At 48.0% G+C, this 21,108-nt stretch overlaps 1 protein-coding gene across 1 annotated transcript in view; it reads right to left on the bottom strand.

Annotated features, from left to right (window-relative positions):
- Positions 1-21,108, bottom strand: part of LOC144130110 (uncharacterized) — a 120,346-nt gene that overhangs the window by 87,933 nt on the left and 11,305 nt on the right. The window contains exon 2 of the mRNA XM_077664126.1: positions 11,922-12,130. Coding sequence (XP_077520252.1) covers positions 11,922-12,130 — 209 coding nt within the window. The remainder of the gene's footprint in view (positions 1-11,921; positions 12,131-21,108) is intronic.

Genomic DNA, 21,108 nt, shown 5'->3' with positions numbered 1-21,108 from the left:
CACAGCTCCAGGATGCGGCACACATCATTTACACTCAGCGGTGTTCGTGCGCTGAGTATGTCGTGGCGTTGTAGGGCGTCTCGGGTAGCGGTCACCGCAAGCTTCAAGGGGATTTTTGTGAAACATTACACCACGTCGAAGGAGGCAAGGCATTCGTCGGCCTCAAGGGTGGCTTGGGACACCAGTTCGATGAAGTGACTGGAATGATGGATATGGGTCCCTGTTTTTCCTGCGATTGGGGATATGAGTTTGTGAAGGTATTCTGACAATGAGCGAAGAGGGGAACACCGGAAGTCTACAATCGGGCGCATAGGGATCCCCGGTTTGTGGACTTTGGGCAGGCTGTAGAATTGTGGAACCGATCCGTTGGTGCTCAATAACTGAAGGTAGAGGTTTTGAAAGTTGGGGCGCTTTTGGAATACTTATTTCAATGTTTTGTATAGCCTTGCTTCGGCAGTTGTTGTGGGGTCCTTCTTCAATTTTTCATATTCTCGACTGCTGAGTATGGTGGATATTTTCTCTCCGTAGTCCCGTCTGTCCAGAACGACTGCTGTGTTGCCCTTATCCGCTGGGAGGATCACTATGTTGGCGCCTTGCTTGAGGTCTTGCAGGGCTTGCCTTGCATTAAAGGGTCAATAAGAGCTAAAGGTTGAATTCAGAACCCATCCAATAAAACATCGAAGTTAGGGAACGACTACCTAATTACTCCAGCAAAACCTGGCTCAAATAATCTAACTCCCGTTTTGTTAGAGCGATCGATGGTGGGCTCACACAATCTTCTCCTAGCTTTAGAATGTGGGCGGCTTCTATAATTTCACGTATGAGTTGATGTGCAATCTTCGCGATGACTGTGCATTCACGGAGAAAGGGCTCACAGGAACTGATAAAAATCTGTGTTCTTTCCCACACACCATAACGTCGATGAACACTTCACTGGAGCTATGCACGCACACAATAATGAAAACGACGTTCCTGCAACCGGAAGACAACCAAAAAACAGGGTTAACTCATCATTACGCACGAAATCACCCCTCGCAGCCCGAAGCAGGATCGGTTGAAACTAGACGCGCAACGCAATGAAGCTACCTCCTTTCGTATGTTGCAGGGTGTCGGGGCGCAGAAACAACACTACTCACTCCTCAAACACTAATATGCGCCTGCGGTAGCCACTGCCGTTGCTCGATGTACTTGTAGCACTGTGATTGTAGTGAATATTGCTACGAGCAATTCGAAGAAGAACCTCCGGAGAAGACACGTAAAACTGCGGCTGTTCCTAAGAAGTCAGAGCGCGCGAGCACTAGAGAACCATTTTCTTTCTCTACAAATGCAGGCGCTTCTACTTCTTCTACAGTGGCACGTATCACTGCCCCCTCATCTGCAGCATCGACACGATGCGGCTAGGAAGGAAATGTCAACGAAAACGCAGCTGCAGTGAACCGCTGTTCAGTCAGGTAGTCTGTCGTAGTAAGGCTTCATGCGAACAATATGCACGACTTCAGTACGGTGCGACCAGCAAGATGAGCAAGTGGTTTGGGCGGGAACAACTGCATAAGTCACACCACTGATGCGGCGCACTACTTCATAAGGGCCGAAGTATCTGCGCAGCAACTTTTCAGAAAGACCGCGGCGACGAACAGGTGTCCAAACCCACACCAAGTCGGCAGTAACTGACGAAGTGGCGTCCGACGTTGTACCTAGCGGCGTCAGCCTCTTGTTGACGGTTAATTCACAGGCGTGCCAATTTCCACGCTTCCTCAGCACGCAGAACGAAAGTGTCGGCGTCGAGTTCAGCGTCAGAGTCGCAGTAGGGGTCAACAGGCAACATAGCATCCAAAGGAGTGGTCACTTGCCGACCGAAGACAAGCTGAAACGCGGCCAGTCGGGTTGTGCTCTGCAGGGCTGTGTTACGCAAACGTTACGTACGTCAGAATGGTGTCCCAAGTTCGATGCTCGACGTCAACATACATAGAAAGCATGTCGGCTAGTGTGCGGTTGAGTCACTCTACCAACTCGTTTGTCTGTGGGTGATAGGCCGTAGCACGTGGATGGCTGGTGTGCGTCAGAGTCATCACGGACTGGGTTAAGCGGGCAGTGAAAGCAGTTCCCCGGGCAGTAACAACAATGGCAGGGGCTCCATGACGCAGGACAATGTTGTGGACGAAGACCTGCGCCACTTCAGCAGCAGTGCGTTTGACAAGGGACGTGGTCTCAGCGTACTTTGTCAGGTAGTCGGTGGCAACGACGATCCAACGCTTTCCAGACGAAGACTTCGGGAAAGGGCCAAGGAGGTCCATGCCCACTTGGTGTAAAGGGGTTTTCGGTGGATCGATGGGGTGAAGTAATCCGGCTGGTTTCAACGCAGGAGACTTCCGACGTTGGCAGTCACGGCATGTTTTTACGTAGGCCCGCACCGATGGGAGTAGCCTGGGCCAATAATACTTTTGTTTAATCCGCGCGAGTGTACGACTTACTCCGAGATGGCCGGAGGAGGGTGCATCATGACAGGCACTCGAAATCTCTGGCTGCAACTGCGATGGTACGAAAAGCAGTAACTCTTCTTTGTTGCTGGCAAAGTTGCGCTTGTAGAGAACACCAGATTGTAAAGTGAAGGTGTGGAGCCCACGCCGAAACACACGCGGGATGCGAGCGTCGACGCCTTCGAGGTAATCAATGAGCGGGGCGAACTCCGAGTCCACCCGCTGAATGAAGCTGCGCCATTTGGGTCGTACTAACAGCGCCCAGGAAAGGAAGATCATCGGCGGATTCTTCGGGACCGATTGTGATAGGCGCACGCGACAAACAGTCCGCATCGTGATGCTTACTGCCCGACTTGTAGACGACTGTTAAGTCGTATTCTTGCAAGCGTAAGCTCTATCTAGCCAAGCGTCCTAAGGGCTCTTTGAGGCTCGCCAGCCAGCATAAGGAGTGGTGGTCGCTTACCCCACGGAAGGGTCGCCCGTAGAGGTACGGTCGGAATTTACTAATGACCCATATCACTGCAAGACACTATTTCTCTGTCGTAGAATAATTGGTCTCGTAGCGCGTAAGTGTTCGGCTGGCATAATTGATGACCCGTTCGGCACCGTCTTGCCACTGGATCAGTACCGCACCAAGGCCAACATTGCTGGCATCAGTGTCGATGTCCGTGGCAGCGTGTTCATCGAAATGGGCGAGTATCGGAGTAGTTTGTAGACGGCTGTGAAGCTCGACAAATGCAGCCTATTGGTCGCTTCCCCACACGAAGAGTGTGTCGTCTCGAGTCAGTGAGTTCAACGGTTTGGCGATTGGAGAGAAATTTTGAACAAAGCGCCGATAATAGGAACACAGACCCAAAAACCGGCGAACGTACTTCTTGTCAGTTGGGCGTGGAAAACCTGAGACGGCAGCGGTCTTGTCAACGTCCGGGCGAACACGTTGTGCGCTGACAACGTGACCAAGACAGCGAAGTTCATCGATGCCAATATTGCATTTCTCGGCTTTGATGGTGAGTTGTGCGGATTTGAGTGCTTGTAGCACAATGCGCAACCGCTCCAAGTGTTGGTCAAACGTGGTCGAAAATATAACGACATCGTCCAGGTACACCAAGCAGGACTGCCACTTCAAGCCGGAGAGAACGGTGTCCATCATGCGTTGGAACGTGGCCGCTGCTGAGCACAGACCAAACGGGAGCACCTTAAACTCATAGAGGCCGTCGTGTGTCACGAAAGCCGTCTTCTCCTGGTCTCTTTCGTCCACTTCGATTTGCCAGTACCCGCTTTTAAGATCTAATGACGAGAAGTATCAGGCGTCCCGCAATCGGTCGAGCGCATCGTCTATCCTGGGCAGTGGGTAAACGTCCTTTTTGGTCACGTTATTAAGTTTTCGATAGTCAACACAAAAACGCAGAGTGTTGTCTTTTTTTTTTTTACAGGAACCATATGCGATGCTCATGGGCTGGTGGACGGCTGAATGACATTATCCGCAAGCATTTCCGCAACATGATTTTGAATGGCTTCTCGCCCCATCGGGGAGATACGGTAGGGGCGCTACCAGACGGGTCGCGTAGTCTCTTCAGTGAATATACAGTGCTTGGCGAGTGGAATGCGGCTGACTTTCGAGCACGCAGCGAAACACTCCCCAAAGTCTGCCAAAAGGTCCGACAGAAGATCCTTCTGAACTGATGGCAGGGCCGGATTTATTTAGTCTAACTGAAGAACGTGGTCTGGGCCAGCATTGTCTGGAGTGGGTCCTCCCAGGATGCACAAACCTGGGGCCACAGCAACGTCGTGGAGGAAGGCAATAGCCGTGCCTTTGCCGAGGTGCTGATATTCGTTGGAAAAGTTGGTCTGGAGGACGTGGGTACAGCTGTCACGTAGTCGGACGAGACCTCGGGCAACGACAAGGTCCCGCTCAAGCAGCAGTGAAGTATGGCCGTCCGCCAGGCCCTCGTAGTCGTGAAATAGGTCGTTCCGCACGAGAACCAGGACACTGCACTGCGGCGACACCGTGATGTCATTCTCGACAATGCGCACAGCGTTGCTGTAAGGATCTCGGGAGCCAGAGCGGGACACGGCCTGGTTGGTCGAGAACGTGACACGTGCGTCCTTAAAGTCAATCACAGCGCCGTTCGCCTGGAGAAAGTCGATCCCCAGAATCAAGTCTCTAGAACACTCGGAGAGCACGGCAAATTCACCAACATACGTGAAACCACGAATTCCGTCTCTAGCCATGCACTTTCCGACAGGGGAAATTAGGTGGCCACCAGCGGTGCGCATGTGGGTCCCCGTCCATGGTGTCAGAACCTTTTTAAGGTCTCCAGTCTATCCTCAGCGTCTTCGAACACGTCACCGTGAAAAGATGTGTTCGCGGTGGTTGGCAAACGATCGGCGCCAGGGGCCGGGTGTCAGTGGCCATGTCGGTTGGACTCGGTGGCCGAGGCGGCGTCGTTCTTGTGCGCGGGGGAAGGGGTCCAAATTCAGGCGACTCTCCGCGGATACGGCGGCTGGGTCGCTGGTGGACAGATGTGAGGTCCGTAGTGATGCTGTGCGGAGTGCGGTAGTCGGGAAGCGCACCCAACAGCTCCGCCAAATGTTACGACCAGTTCGAATGAGAACCTCCGGAGAATACACGTAAAACTGTGGCGGTTCCTAAGAGGTCCGAGCGCGCGAGTGAGAAAGAACCATCTTCTTTCTCTACAAATGCAGGCGCTTCTACTTATTCTACAGTGGCACGTATAAATATAAAATTGCCGGACCTCTTAACGCTCGCACCGTGCGTCACACGGGGCCGATGCGCAAGCGCAAAGTGGCTCATGCGTCAAAACGCAGCGGACTGTATGCTCCGGTACCCGTTCATTATTGCACGGCACTGTGTCACTGTGCAGTATAGTTTTCAGAATGGCTGAACACTCGCAGCGACGATTTCGTGCATCCACACGCATATCACGCCTCATCGCTGGTCATGAAATCAACAAACGCTGCATCCGCCGTCGCAGTCTGCTATGTTTTATACGATAAGTAAGCAATGAGGTAAGTCTCTAGCTAGCTTAAAAACCATTCCTTTCCAAGGCGTTAAAGTGCCGGAAAGAGTCTATGTATAATATTGGTTTCCGAAACACGTCAAGGCTCTGTTAAATGACAGAATGGAAAATATAAGGTCCGTTTGTCAATTCTTCAGAGCAGCATGGCTAAATTTGCCTGGCTGGTAGTGCAGGTTCTTTGCTGCGCCGGGTCGCCGCCTGGAACCGCCAAGCCCGGTCTGGCTGGGCATGCTCCGTGCGACAACGAATGCTTGGGCCTCATGTAAGCGACTTTTCAAGATGACCAACGCGGAATTCAAGCTGCTATCATCATGTGGCATCACCGGGGTTCCGCGACAGCGACGTCACCAGACAAAGCTCTGAAACCTCCGGATCGCCCTATAACTTCAGAGGGCACAGCAGCATTCTTCAGAGCAGCATGGCCAAATTTGCCTGGCTTGTTGTTGAGGTTAGTTTCTACAATCCATATTGTTCCATTCGTTCCAGGCATCATGCAGTTGTGATCCTGCCGTGCCCTCAGATGTTTCTTTGCATGATATTTGACTGCTGGTCAGTTCTCTTGATTCTTGTGTGCGGAGACGTTGAGCCTAACCGAGGTCCCTACAAAAAGAAACATTGAGCATAATCCTGGAAGAATTGCAGGAAATGAAGGCAGGTAGCGAGAGTCGCGATGCAACTCAATACACAAAAGATAAACTCAAAACCATCAAAACTAGACGAGGTTCTGGACTTATGCAAAGCGAACGAAGAAAGGATACGGCAACTTGAGGAATCGGTGAAGCATTTGCAAAAAGCCTTGGCAACACAAGGGAAGAAAATGGTGGATTACGAGGACCGCGCTCGCTGGAACAACGTTGTGGTGTTTGGTATAAAAGAAAGCGCAAAAGTCCTCCAGAATGTGTGTAAAGATAAACTAGGCGTCTCAGTGAGCACAGTTGAACGGATTCATCGAATTGGCAAACCACACAAGGATCGAACTCGGCCAGTAATTTTCCCCGTGTTTAACTACGACGAAAAGCTTGCAACCTTTCAAACCTCTTCCAAACTCAAGTATTCTGGGATGTCAGTTTCGCGCGATAACTCATACGTCACACAGCAGAAAAGAAGGAAATTGTGGCAGTTCTTTGAAGACGATCGTCGCCCTAATGATAAAGCAAAACTGGTCCATGACATACTCTTGATAAATGACGACCTTTATGTGTGGGACAATGAAAAGAACTTCAGGGTGCTGTTGCGTAGCACGAAGCAGCCAGAAGAGCCCTGACGCCTTGACAATAACGGGTTTACTGAGCTGAAAGATTTTGGCCCTATTTGTTTTATTGCGCGAAGTGTGGGCAACAAGCAGGAGCGTCTTGAGCATGTTTTACTTTCTTACGATCCTCATGTGGTTATCTCTGAAACTTGGCTGCAGCCTCATGTGGTTTACAGTTGCATTTTCCCACCTTCTTACATTGGCTACCGCAAGGATCACTTATCGACGGGGGGGGGGGGGGCGGAGTTGCGATTCTGGTTAAATAAGAATTATCATCTTATGCTCTGCCTCCCATCGACCGTGAACATGAAAGTGTGTTGTGCAAAATTGACTTTTGTTTGCATCCTATTGTTATCGTTGGTGTCTACCAAGCGCATGGAGTTCACCATGACTTTATGTTGAAACTGTATGATCAGCTAGGTAAAACCCGAAGACACAACATGATTATAGAAGGTGATTTTAATCTTCCAAATGTCGACAGGGAATCGCTGACTGCTGTCACGCATGAAGTACCAAGTGCAGACACTCTTCTGGACATGCTGCTAGCTTAAAATCTGAAGCAGGTGGCTCTACTCCCCACTCGCGTAACTGAATCAACAGCTTCAGTGTTAGACCTAATCCTTTGTCTAAATGGCATCACAAACAGTACTACTTAAGTGCATGATGGAATCTCGGACCATAACTTGGTATTATTTGTTGCTCACTTCCACGTCGATCCCCGAAGATTGCTTCCAGGATCGTAACGGTAAAAAATTTTGCTTTAGCGGATCATCCTAGCATTGTTTCCTATTTAGAAGATTCACTACAATCATTCGATAGTGGTGATGTCAATACACTTTGGTTAAGGTTTAGGACTCTCTGCCACTTCTGCCTGCACAATTTCGTTCGAGAGAGAAAAAAGAAGGTAGATAGGAGAAGTCCTTGGATAACTAGAGAGATAATTCACGTTAAACGCAAGCTGAAAAGATATCGAAGACAAAAAAGCGCTGCCATTTCTATCATTAGCAGCCTAAAAGCTACAATTTCGTCACTGATACAAAAATCTAGACAGGGCTACTTTGGTGAGACGCTTGGTCGTTCCGTGACGGAAAATCCCAGTAAATTTGGCAGTTTCTCTAAAACAAAGGAACAAGAAAACTTGACAAGATAATTGTCAACGATTCTGCCATTACAGGTAAAAAGGAGATAGCCGATGCTTTTAATACTTACTTCCAAAGCGTGTTCACCAAATCTAAACAACGTTTAATGATTGCTGCCTGAAGAGTCTCGAAAAAAGTGTTACTATAAGCAGAGAAGGAATAGTAGAACTACTCCTGCGGCTAGACCCCAAGAAGTCCCCCGGCCCCAATAATATTCCCACTACCTTTCTTAAAATGTACGCTTAAACACTAGCCAAGTTTTTGATAATAATATTTAATAAGTCTCTTGAATCGGGTGTAGTACCAGATGAATGAAGAATGTCCCACGTGGTTCCGGTTTTTAAAATTGGCAACCGACTGTGAGTTGGTAATTACCGCCTTATTTCACTGATCTCCACCTCCTGCAAAGTGCTAGAACACGTACTCACCAAATTCCTCAACAATTTTTAGACCAGACGGGAATAATGACCAAAGCGCAACATGGCTTCCGTCGAGGATTCTCCACAACAACACAGCTAGTGGTCATTGTAGATGAACTTGCCAAAGCGCTTGATTGCGGTGGCCAGGTCGACATAATTTTTTAGATTATTCCAAAGCCTTTGATAGAGTCCCTCATCATAAACTAGTAACACAAATGAAATTAATACGCATTCCGGATCAAATAATCAATTGGGTCACGTCATATTTATCAAAACGAAAGCAGTTTGTCGAAATCGATGGAGCCACCTCTCGATTCTTAGAGGTCTACTCAGGTGTGCCTCAGGGATCAGTTTTGGGTCCAGTACTCTTCAACATCTATGTAAACGGCCTCACACAAGCTCTCGAACCCTCTGTGTCCGTAATGTTGTTTGCGGATGATTGTATTATATTTAATACTATCAAATCTGTGTCTGACTAGCTTACTTTGAACGCAAATCTACAATTATTAGCAAAATGATGTAACGAATGGGAAATGGTTATTAATTTTATCAAAGTTTCTCTCTGCACCAGTAAAAAGACTACGCAACTTAATTTTACATACAACATAAATCACAATGCCATCAGAGACTTAAAAGAATATAATAATAATAATAATAATATTAATATTATATTGTTTTAAGTCTCTGATGGCATTGCGATTTGTGTTGTATGTAAAATTAAGTTAGGTGTCACAATAACGTCACGGCTCAAATGGACGAAACACATCGATAATATATGTTCCTCCGCCCGCAAAAAGTTAGGACTTCTCAAGTTTCGGATGGTTGGTTGGCCTAGTGCCCTAAGTCTGAAGGCATATAAATCGATTGTAAGGCCAATTCTCGAATATGCCTGCATTGTATGGGACCCCTACACTACAGATGACCCCCTAAACTAGAAGAAATTCAACATCTTGCGGCTCGCATTATTTTCAACCGCTAAAGGCGCCTATACTCTCCTTCCGCCATGCTGAAACTTGCAGGCTTAGAACCACTTTCAGATAGAAGAAAGCCAGACTCAATTCCCTTCATTCATTATACTTTTTTCGACTTGGTATTCGACCCGAAAATCCCATCGCTAGTGATTCTAGACGAGCCTCGCGCCACAAGCATACCCAAGCCTGGAACCTCTTTTTTCATGCGCAAATACACACAAGTTTTCTTTTTTTTCCAAGAACAGTTTCTGAATGGAATGCTCTACCGCAGAACTCTCTGTTGCTTTCCAATCATTCTTGATATCTTCACTGCTGGCTTAGTAGCTGCACTGTAACCGCATTTTCAATTGGGTTTTTGCATTGTTTATTTTGTGGCATCTATATTTTTCGGTACTATCGTACTTGCTTTGCTTTTCCCCTGTATGTATTTCCCTCTCCTGCTTGGACATAGAGCATGTCGGCAGTATTCAATAAATAAATAAATAAATAAATTGCAAGCTCTTGGCGTTTAATTGCCGTCGCAACTCGCATTCATTTGCGCAATCGTTTTGTAGTTTTCCTATCGAACTTGCCCCGACCTATACTTACCTAGGCATCACTATGAGCAATGATATATCAAATAACAAACCTAACCTCATCTGTGAATAACAAACTAGGCTTTCTTAACAGTCATCTTCGCGACGCCCCTCAAAATATAAAGTTACTTGCTTATAAAGATTGATCATGTCAAAACTTGAGCACGCATTCGCCATTTGGAATCCACAATAAGCATATCTCATTCATTCATTATAAACTGTCCAAAACAGAGCCGGCCGTTTAATTGATCGCTCATACTCATCCGATATTAGTGTTCCATCTCTTAAGCTACTGTTCCTATAACGCAGTCTTTCCCTCTGTCGCCGCAATTATAGCCTGTGTCTATTTCGCAGACTTTATTATTCCCAGCTCAGATATCAGCTATGCATCTAGGCACCACCATCACGCACGTCCCGCCGCATCGGCCATCCGTTGGAAGTTTTACGCCAGCGTGCCTATACGACTGCGTTTTCCAAGTCATTTTTCCTAAAAGCAGTAAGGACATGAAACGACATTCCCCATGAAATCGCAGCCATCCCCTGCCCCATTAACATTCATAGGTAAAGTCCCGTCGCTCCTGTACATTAAAAAAATCTTTACACTTTCAGATGTTAACCCCACACCTATGTAATTCCTCCGAAAAAGGGTGTCTTTAAGGAAAAAAATGAATTAACGAATGACTCACTCGAAACTTCAGTAGACACGCCACCATTGTGGGATGAGGGTGTAGAACAGTTACTTGAAAATACTGGAAGATATCTATTGCGAGTGCGCAGCTACCATAGTCTTCCATAAAACCACCAAAAAATTCCAATACTAAAGGGTGTCATGCAGGCAGACATGATCTCACCAATGCTATTCCCCGCTTGTTTACAGGAGGTATTCAGAGGCTTAGATTGGGAACATTTGGCGATAAGAGTTAACGGAGAATACCTTCGTAATCTGCGATTCCCTGACGACATTGTCTTGTTAACTCAGTATGGAGATGAACTGCCAAACCTGATCAATCAGTTAGACCGGCAGACCAGAGCGGTAGGTCTTAAAATTAAGATGTAGAAAACCAAAGTAATGTTCAGCAGTCTCGCAACGGAACAGCCGTTCACAATTGGTAGCGAGGTGCTGGAAGTGGTAAGGGAATAAGTCTACTTAGGGCAGGTAGTGGCCGCTGATCCGGGTCAAGAGAGGGAAATAACTAAGAATATGAATGAGGTGGAGCGCATATGGCAGGTTCTCTCAGATCATGAGTTGCAGTTTACCAGTATCCCTCAAGAGAAAAGTGTACAACAGCTGTATCTTACCGGTACTCAACTACGGGGAAGAAATGTGGAGGCTAACGAAAAGGATTCAGCTTAAGTTAAGGACAGCGCAGCGAGACATGGAAAGGAAAACGATAGGTGCAACGAAGAGAAAGGGTCCGAGGTCAGGGATCAAACACGGGTTAATGCCATACTAGATGAAATCAAGATTAACAAATGGGCATAGGTAGGGCACGTAATGCGAAAGCAACATAACCGCCGGTCCTTAAGGGTAGCAGACTAGATTCCAAGGGAGGAGAAGCATAGCAGGGGGTGGCGGAAACTTGTTTGGGCGGATGTGATAAGTTTTCGGGGTAGGGTGGCCGCAGCTGGCACAGGGCAGGGTTAATTGGAAAGATATGTGAAAGGATTTTTTCCTGCAGTGCGTGTAGTCAGGCTGATGATGATGATGATGATGATGATGATGACGACGACGACGACGATGATGATGATTGTGTTTTACCGAGCCATTTCAGCGTAGGCAGGAGCGCCGCTTCTGTTCGCTTGCCATTGTTGCCCTTGTCCTGCAGTAGGTTCCCGGCGACCCTTAAGAAGACAATTAGCTAAAGAAAGGAAATTATTATCCGAACATCTGCGATCCCTCCCAGCAAGCATCTGGAGACGGCAGTTTGTATGCCCTCCTATGTTTGGTCGCGCTCTACTTCGGCCGGGGAGCGATAACGCCAGTAAACGAGACACTGACGCGACGTAGAAGAAACGCAGCAGTATACCCTACTGCTGCTGGACTCACGCCATCGATCTTAGCCTGCGGCGTGGTGCCTTCCACGGCCTGGCTGCTACCAGGCTCTTCCGTTGTGGCGCGACCAGCCCTGGAGGTTTCCGTAAAGGTTTCCGTGGAGACTGTAGATGAGGCTACGTCACGCATCGGCGCCGCATCGGCGAGCCTGCCGGCGTCCTGGACTACCGGACTGCGCCTGGTCGTGTCCAGGCTCGGATTGACTGGAAAAGAAATGCGTCCGGATTGTGGATATTGTAAATCTAATCACCACTATTTTTAAGTTAAATACATTCATTTGAAGAAATAATTACAATTAAAAGTCATCTGAGTGCGTGAGAAATACCTGACGGTTAATGTCGAGTGTGTGTCTGCGCTTGCATGCAGCAGAAGCAGCAGTTTGTGTTCAGGCATGATGTGCCGGTAATAAAGATTGCGCCGAATGACAAGCGTCGACATATGCGCACGCGCATTACCGTACCACACAAGTTGACGCTTTAGCGCCGGTTAATTGCAGTATGGACGTCGCCTATCTGGCACTTCTGCTGGTCCCTAATCTACAGTGCAAAGAAGAGAGCTGCCGAGGAGGGCGAGGTGAGTACGGTGGGAATCGGCCACATCCGAAGAGCAAGCAGCGAGCTCATGAGCAGCAGTAGCTCCGGAAAAGCTAAGACGTACAGATGACGTGGCCAGTTCTGACGTCACGCTTAAAGCGTAGCGGCCGACCACTTTATTTTCGATCAATCGGGGGGGGACTTTCAATGAGTGCGTTAACTCCTGCGTTATGTATTTTAAATCGAAAGCGGGGGAGAAGAAATGTTTGGGAATAAATAAATCACAGGAAATGTTTTCTTTTAGAGCAACAGATTCATACAAACGGGGATCAGAAATTTTTTATAGGTTGTCAAGAGAATCGAGTGATACTATACACTGCTTCATTGACATTTGAATTTGTGAGATTAATTTTCAAAAAATAGCCAGGCTTAGCTTGGTTAAGCCAAGAATGCGTTGCATATCTCGATGGAGTTCCGTGCTGCTCCGTTGACTCGATAGGCTATTGACTCGATCGCCATTGAAACTGCCTGTGTAGCAGCGTTCGGTCGCCTTTGAGTCGATAGACTATCGGTTCGAGGGCCCTCGAAATGCCCGTGTGGCAGGGGTATAAGACTGTCCCGGCGAAGGAGCGCAGCTGTTTTATACATATGCCGTGACGTCAATCATAGCGCAGCGCCCCTAGCGGGAGGAGCGGGAGTCAGGTGGTGGCTGCGGCCGCGCGTGACCACGCGAGTTGGGGCCCAGCTTTTCCTCCGTGACGTCACGCGCCGGCGCAGCGCCCCTAGCGGGAGGAGCGGGAGTCAGGTGGTGGCTGCGGCCGTGGTTTGGTGGTTTGGTGGCTGCCCGGCCGCGCCCAAGGGCTGAACTGAGTGATTGCAATATGCAACGCATAAAAGCCGGAGGTAGATCATATTAAGCGTGAAATATAAAGAAAAGGGTCATATGCACAGTCTGTTCCTGGTACATAAAACACTGCTATAAAAGCTGCCGGTGCGCCTCAAGCATCAAGCGAACCGCAAGTGCCATCGTCCATGTCCTGAAAGCTTCTCGAGATATGAAGGGCGGCGCGTAGCCATGTGGGCTTTGAGGAGCCGCCCTCCACCACGACCCGTGCCTGCGTGGAAGCCATTGTAGAAGCATTTCCAATATTCTTGCTGTTTTTTTTTCACGACACGCATGACATTGTTCCCATCAAAGGCAGAACGAGAAGGTGGTGTCAAGGCTACATTTCTTGAGCTCCGACGTAGACCAAAGTGATTAATAGACGAGGTGCCGCTACATATGATATATTCGTGTCGATAACTTGTTATTGCAGTACGAAAACCTTCATGAGGGGGAACCAACACCGCCGTATGAATTTCGAGCCACACTAGATACCGACACGTCCAGCAGAGTATGTTCGTCACTCGTCTCCTAGAGGGCTACTCTGGCGCCTGTCGCAATGACCGATGGACATAGGCTGTAGCTTCCATTTTATTATTGCAGCTATATTTCAAAGGCATGTAATTAATCGTGGTTATCTCTAGTGCATAAACGACCTTTGTCTTTTTACACGTCTGGCTCGACACTTTCTGTAGAAATGAATATAGTCGAAAGCTGGACGCCGAACATCCACCCTCGTCCTGCCACTCGATAGTAGTGTTTCGATCGCGGCTGCAATGCCAACTAGATGAAGTTCCCCTAGTGTTACCAGAACGTTCAGCTACGCTAATGGACGCACATGCGGCCAGGGTGTGCGTGCGTGGTTGCGTGTGTATGACAACCGCAATATAGAGCACAATGCCCTACTCTGAAATGAATAAAGCACGCGCCTTCTATCATAGCTGCGTACACTCGTAATGTACGATATTTCAACAGCGCATGACAGACACGGCCAGGAGGGCGAAAAAACGAAGACACACGAGCGCTGAATTGCAACTTTATTTGAGAAGGACGCCAACCAATGAAGGACGCGAACCAAGAACTCCAAATAAAGTAAGCATGAACTAGAAGAAAGCTTTTCAGCCCTGGCGTGCGGGCTGACACACTCAGGTTACCCACAAGCACTACTCATTTCTGTAGTTGAACATACCTCAAGAAACATTAAGCGCACGAAAACTGACGCTTCGGAAGTAGTGCGGCAGCGAAATAAAAAGGTCGCCGTTGTTCCCTATATGCACACCATTTCTCATAGCCTGAAGAAAGTAGGAAAAAAAGCGGATGTAGATGTTTTCACGGCCCCCAGCGCCTTTCCCGACTGTGCCGGAGAGTCAATGCCACGACAAAAAAGGACATCGGTTGTACCACGCGGCACAGAGAATCCTTGGTCACGTGTTCCCAAGGAGTAGTCTATCCCTCTGTCGTGTGGGAAGGCGTACATTGGCCAAACAGGCCGATGTATCAACAAGAGATCAATGGAACATCGAAAGGATTTATCTGGATCACCACTCAGAAATTGCCAGGGCACCGTGGGCGTCCGGATTGGGGGAGGGGGACGAGAGGGGGGGCTGCACCTCTTTGGAAATTTGGACAATAAGTTTTTTTTTTGCTCGAAGTAAAAAGTTGATTAGAACACTACGGTTCCTTATATCCGTAGAAGCGACATTCAGGATTGCGAGCAAACTTTGCACTCTGCACACTATGACGTAATCTTACTGGTGATGGCACGCCAGGGAAAGAATGACAGGCTGAAGATAGCGAACAATTCTGAGAGGAACGCTTGAGGTTTTCTATCTTGAACATAGAGATCTACGAAGTACTGTCGCGAGAGCCGCCGCGGTGGCTGAGTGGTCATGGCGCTCGTCTGCTGGCCCGAAAGCCGCGGGTTACATCCCGGCCGCAGCGGTCGAATTTCTATTGAGGCGAAATGCTAGAGGCCCGTGTACTGTGCGATTTCAGTGCACGTTAAAGAACCCCAGCTGGTCGAAATTCCCGCAGCCCTTCACTACGGCGTCTCTCATAGCCTGAGTCGCTTTGGGGCGTTAAACCACCATATACCAAAACCAGTATTATCGCGAGAACTTCCGCTTTCTCATGAATTGCCGGCTACATTTAGGAAAAAGTCTAGACCGCCACACTTACTAAGTGTGGCACCTTCCCGTGGCGTCACATTTGCTTGCAGACACTTCTTGCCGAAATGGTGAAATTCCGACCACCCCGCCACCCACACCACGCCTATATAAATCCGCCCCTCAAAAAAGCTTGCACGCTTGTAGTGCACTGAAAGCCGAGGCCAGTAGTGTCATTATGCGATCCATTTGAACGAATTAAGATAGGACGACATAATTATTTTGGTCCCAGTTAAATCCAACTGCAACTAAATTTTGTGTATGGCTACCTATCAAATTAGGATAGTAAATGAAATGAACTTTTTTAATAATGGAAAGTGTAGTTCGCAGGAGTTTATGCTTTGCTTTATTTTCTGGTTATGAAAACGATTGTCAAGCGCTGCGGACGAATTTATACAGTGTAAACACCCAGAGAGCCACACTGCCATGAAAGCAGCTGCAGTGCGTCTGCGGTATGATTTGCAGGAGAAAAGAGAACGAGCCAACGTTTTTTTTTCTCATATATAAAAAGTGTTCTAGTGAAACACCAGAAATGGAGGCCCACACGCTTTTCCCCTACTGTAATGAAAACAGGTAAAAAGGAACGCCGCATCTAGGCTTCGGAGAGAACGAGTAAAACATATGAAACATAAAAAGAAGGGAAATTACGGGCCATAAAACATAGCCGGCACTCTTCGAGAACGGGCGCTGGCAAACGCCAGGACGCTCTTGATGACCAGCGTGTCAGGGAGCCGAGGGGACCGACAACGAGCGGATCCTGCTTTCGAAGCGGCCGCCACACAACAGCCTCAAACCCAGCGCCCGGCCGATAACACAAAGCAAAGTAAAACCAAATACACGGTGTAGTATGTTTGTACACCATGACCAAATACATGATCCCCCTTTCCTGAAAAGGAATGCGAGCCCTCTCCAGTCGAGAGCCTTCTCTTTCGCCCCCCTGCACATCGCCGCCGTAATCCTCGCATTGAGTGCTACTGCGACGCGCCTCCTCACTCGAACCCTGAGTGATGGCTGCGTCAATGGCGAAAACGTAGGTGAAAGTGCCGCACGCCAGGGGCTGTGGTGCGCTCAGCTCACGCTTTGGGTCACACCTGCGAAGTGCAGCATCCGGGAATGCGTCATTCCGCCGTTTTCAAACGACGCCATCGTTAGCTCTGCTGAAGGGCGACCTGTTGAAGACATACATCGGCACCTGCGACCATGTGTTTCGAGCCGTCTTGAGATCGGTGTCGGTTTCTTTGATCTCTAGAGAGATAGCGACACGGAGGCAGACAGTGCACAGGGCATTTTGTTTTCGCCTTCGTCGCTCGCTATAAAGGATACGTTCGTACGACAGCCACCGAGCCGGCAACCATTGAGGATGTGCATTTGACTGAGAGCCCCTCCGGCGTGAGAGGCCTCGGCCACAGCGGCGGCAGCGAGTAAATGATTCCGACCATCTTCCCACAAGGGGAGCCGACAAGGTCACGTGTTTCCCAGCACGTGATCTTTGTACAATGAGAAACCCTTTGGGTGGTTTCGTGGCAGGCTCGTCTTTGGCAGGGCGCCGCTCTATCTTCTGCGGGGTAGGCGCCATACACTAATAAAAATGAATGTAGCCCAATTAAGCATCGCCTTTACAAATATAGTAAAAACATTGAAGTAATATTCGAACAAACAAAAAAGTAACATTGCTATAATGTTTTGGTGCCAGCTGGAAAATTCGCAAATGGTCATCAACAAAGTCAGGGAACGAGAAAAATGACAGGAGAAAACTTCGAAAGGAAGGACAAACATATTCCAAGCTAGATGAGGCAAATGCTATTGCGAACTAAAAAATCGTAAGCTGTTGCCCGCCACATCTTTGCACCATATCCACTGATATTGATCCCATGTAGGACCGAAACATTATAACAATGCTACTTTTTTACTTTAGTCGACAGATAATTGTAAATTCTTGATGTACTTTTTCTAATGTTTTTGCAATGTTATATATTTAATGTTTTGAAGCACTATATAAAAATCAATAAAAAATAAATACAACATTCTAGAAAATGTTAAAGAAACCTCCAAAGAGCTTGCGGGTCCACCATTTGTGACGGCACACAAGTTGACACTTTTAAAGACGAACTACGGGGGCGACACTCGAGCTCCACGCACAGCACAGCATGCAAATCATACATTCGCCTCCGAACGGGTACTATCATGTTAAGCCTATACACCCGTTACCAAACGGTGGCTGGTGAGTAATAGTGACGATTGGGTAATAAAGAAAACTTCGCAACAAAATATTGGAGCTGTGCATGGAAGGCATGGCAGGCACAATATAAGAGATTTAGTTGCAACGTACACCTAGTCGAACATTATATTTACTGTAGCAACAGTTATAAAAGGTCTGGGACAAACATATTCCACTTTTGCTGATATTTATGATTTCAACATTGTAATAAAAGTTAGAGGACTATAATAAAACAATGTTCACCTGAAACATAAAACTAATCTTTTGGCACAGCATATAACATTGTATGGTAATTTTTAACAATATATCAACATTAAAATGTCACCATATCAAAATAATGTTTACTCGCAATGTTGAACTAATGCTTTTTTTAAACACATAATGGTATTTAATAACTTTCAACATCACTGTAACATTCCAATGTGGCATTTAAATTTACTGCGATCATTTTCATGTTCGGTGTAACCCGCGACCCATCCACCTCGTATGAAGACTATTGTAATCGAGCGCCCTTTACATGGCGTCCTTTCCGTGCGTATATGTTTGTTTCTGTGAGTGCCTCCTTTACATTCTGCGACCGAAGCCTCGGCGCGGTGGTTCAGCGGGTAGTGCTCTCGACTGCTGAGCCCGAGTACGCCGGCTCGATACCGGCCGATGCGGTGCGTTTCGTTGGAGGCGAAATGCAGAATGCGCCCATGTACTGTGCGATGTCAGTGCACTGTAAAGAGACCCAGGTGGTCGACATTATCCGGAGCTCTCTACTACTGCGTTCATAGCCTGAGTCGTTCTGGGACTGTAAACCCCATAAAAACACACAAAACAAATTTTACGACCGGAGTGGCGAGTGTCCCTTCCCCTCGAAAGTCGCGCGGCGTTCCTTTCACCCCCAAAGTGCGCACTCGGACACATTGCGGCAAGTAAGCTCTTGCACGTGTGCGCGCCTCTGTGTTTGTGTGTGCTTCGGTGTTTTTAAGTGGCCCGTTTACAACGGAGCTGAGAGCAACCAAGAGAGCGGACGAGAGAGCGACGAGCAGTGTCTGTGCGGTTGCTCGACTCTGCGGATTCGCGAGCAAGATCAAGCGAGGTGTATGAAGCTGCGTGCCTGCCTTTGTCCTGTAAAAAAGTTTCGGTGTATATATAGCCATTTTTTTTTTATTTTCAACATACGCGTTCATCTGTTTTCCCAATCAATGTGTATATATATTCTAACACTATCAACCACGAGGAACTCCTTAACCAGCTTTGTCTCGCGCGGTCCCGAATGATGGACATCCGACGCTTCTTCAAGCATCAGCGGTTGTCTGACGAAGCATTATCCAACTGCGCCACTGAAGATTCTGGTGTGACATGTGACAACGGTGTAGCATTGGCCAGAGCGATGCAAGCTTTCATCGCCTGACGAGCTGATGTCGTCGACTCCATGGATAGGACACCACCAACAGTGAGCTCCAGTGACGCAGTAGACCGAGATGATTCCCTTTCTCCTTTCTTAGGATTGAAGTCCCGAGACAACAGCAAGAAGACAACTAACTTGCCTCAAGAATATAACTTAGGGGAGTTTCTTGGCAAAGCTAAACTCACTGACATCCTGTACTTTTTGAATTTACGCCTTCTTACTAAGCCATGGTCGCCAAATGTTACATCCGACTTTAAGAAGGATGTAACACCTGGAAAGAGGCCTTTTCGCCACCAATGCCTGGGAGATTGCGCACCTTGGCTTGCGTACTCAGCGACAGCGAAAGCGCCCCTTTTCATTTTTGCGTCACATTTCCTGCGCGTGTTCACCGGGCTCCTCAAGGTAGTTTTATATTTGCGCACTTTCAATGACTACAGAAAAATGCACGAGGTATGCAGGGATCACGTAAAGTCCCAATGGCACCAGGAGGCAATGACGGCCTCACAGAACTTTATGTAGTATGTGATAAAAGGCAAGCAGCTACCCGTTGTACAGCAGTTGAACAGAGCACTGCACGAACAAGTTGAAAGGAATCGTGAGAAACTATTTTCAATAGTTTCCACCATTGTCTTTTGCGCGACGCACGACTTGCCATTCCGCGGCAAGCAGTCCGATAGTGGAGTTTTCAATGATCTTGTAGCGCACCTCGCAGCGCGCTCGGCTCGCAGGCCATTGCACGCGGACAAGCAAGAGGAAGTTGGGCTAGGCCGGTGCAGCGCGAGCGCGAGCAGCCGCCGCACCCGTCCTGTGCTTCGTGTTTCTTCTCGTCCTCGTTCCGTTGCGCTGTGTCAGTCTGTGCCGTAGAAAATAAACAGTTTTAACCTCAACGCTGCCGGAGCTGGTTCTTCCTCGCCTTAGCTCCGACAATCTCCTTGACTTTCAGATAGAAGCTTCAGGACTTCAGGAGCACTTCGCTTCTGCTGGCAATGCGGAGTACACTTCTGTCCGCGTCCAGAACGAGATCATCACAATGTGTGGCGACATCCTGAGAGAGCAGATAGTTGCCGAAACTGACACAGCGTTTGGTTTTTCCGTTCTTGCCGACGAAAGTGCAGATATTTCTGGAAAAGAGCAGATGTCTATAGGCGTTCGCTTTATTGACAAGGCGGGAGCCGAAGTGTGCGTTCGAGAGCATTTTTTGGGGTTAGTAGAGCTGAAGCAATTAAACTCCGGTTGTATCCCCGCTGCAATCATGAAGCTTTTGACGAAATCCGGGCTGATTCTTTCGAACCTCGTTGGGCGGGGGTACGATGGATGCTCTACAATGGTTGGAAAAGAAGGTGGAGTGAACAAAACACAGGAACAGTTCCCGAAGGCACTATTTTCCACTGCGCAAGTCACAAACTCAATCTCGTCATCAAAGATTTGAACGACGTCTCTGAAATTTGAAACACAGTTGGGATAATCAAACAAACCTTAAACTATGAATCTTCCGAGAGAGTGTGCTCCGGTGAAAATTGGTGCCCAACATTCCGATACTGTGTGAGACAAGATGGTCTGCAAAATACAAGTCTATTGGGATCTTCTCTTAGCATTACGTGGCCATAGTCGAAGCACTCGAGGAGCTTTCATTATATGCATGACCACATCACTGAACTGCAAAGTATTTTTCGCGACCACCGGACAAACGCTGTATAGGAGTTCTGTGACATCATGAATGCAGCAAGGGAGGAAGCCAATCACTTAGATGTGGTGATAGTTGTACTAAGGCAAGTCTCTTGTCCGGTCCACCGAGGCAACTACGGGATTCAGTCACCGGAGGAATACTACCGTGTGACAATATATGTGCCGTACTCGGACTCTCTCACTGCTTGTTTAGCTCGCCGCTTTACTGAAATCAGTGAGAAGAGCTTCAAACTTTTCCAGCCGCATCCATCAAAAATGAAGCACCTGAGCCATGTTGAGTTCGCTGCCCTCGCTAAAGAA

This window comes from Amblyomma americanum, chromosome 4 (genome assembly GCF_052857255.1).
Source record: "Amblyomma americanum isolate KBUSLIRL-KWMA chromosome 4, ASM5285725v1, whole genome shotgun sequence".
Taxonomy (NCBI): Eukaryota; Metazoa; Arthropoda; class Arachnida; order Ixodida; family Ixodidae; genus Amblyomma; species Amblyomma americanum.
This window is presented reverse-complemented; position numbering and strand designations above follow the sequence as displayed.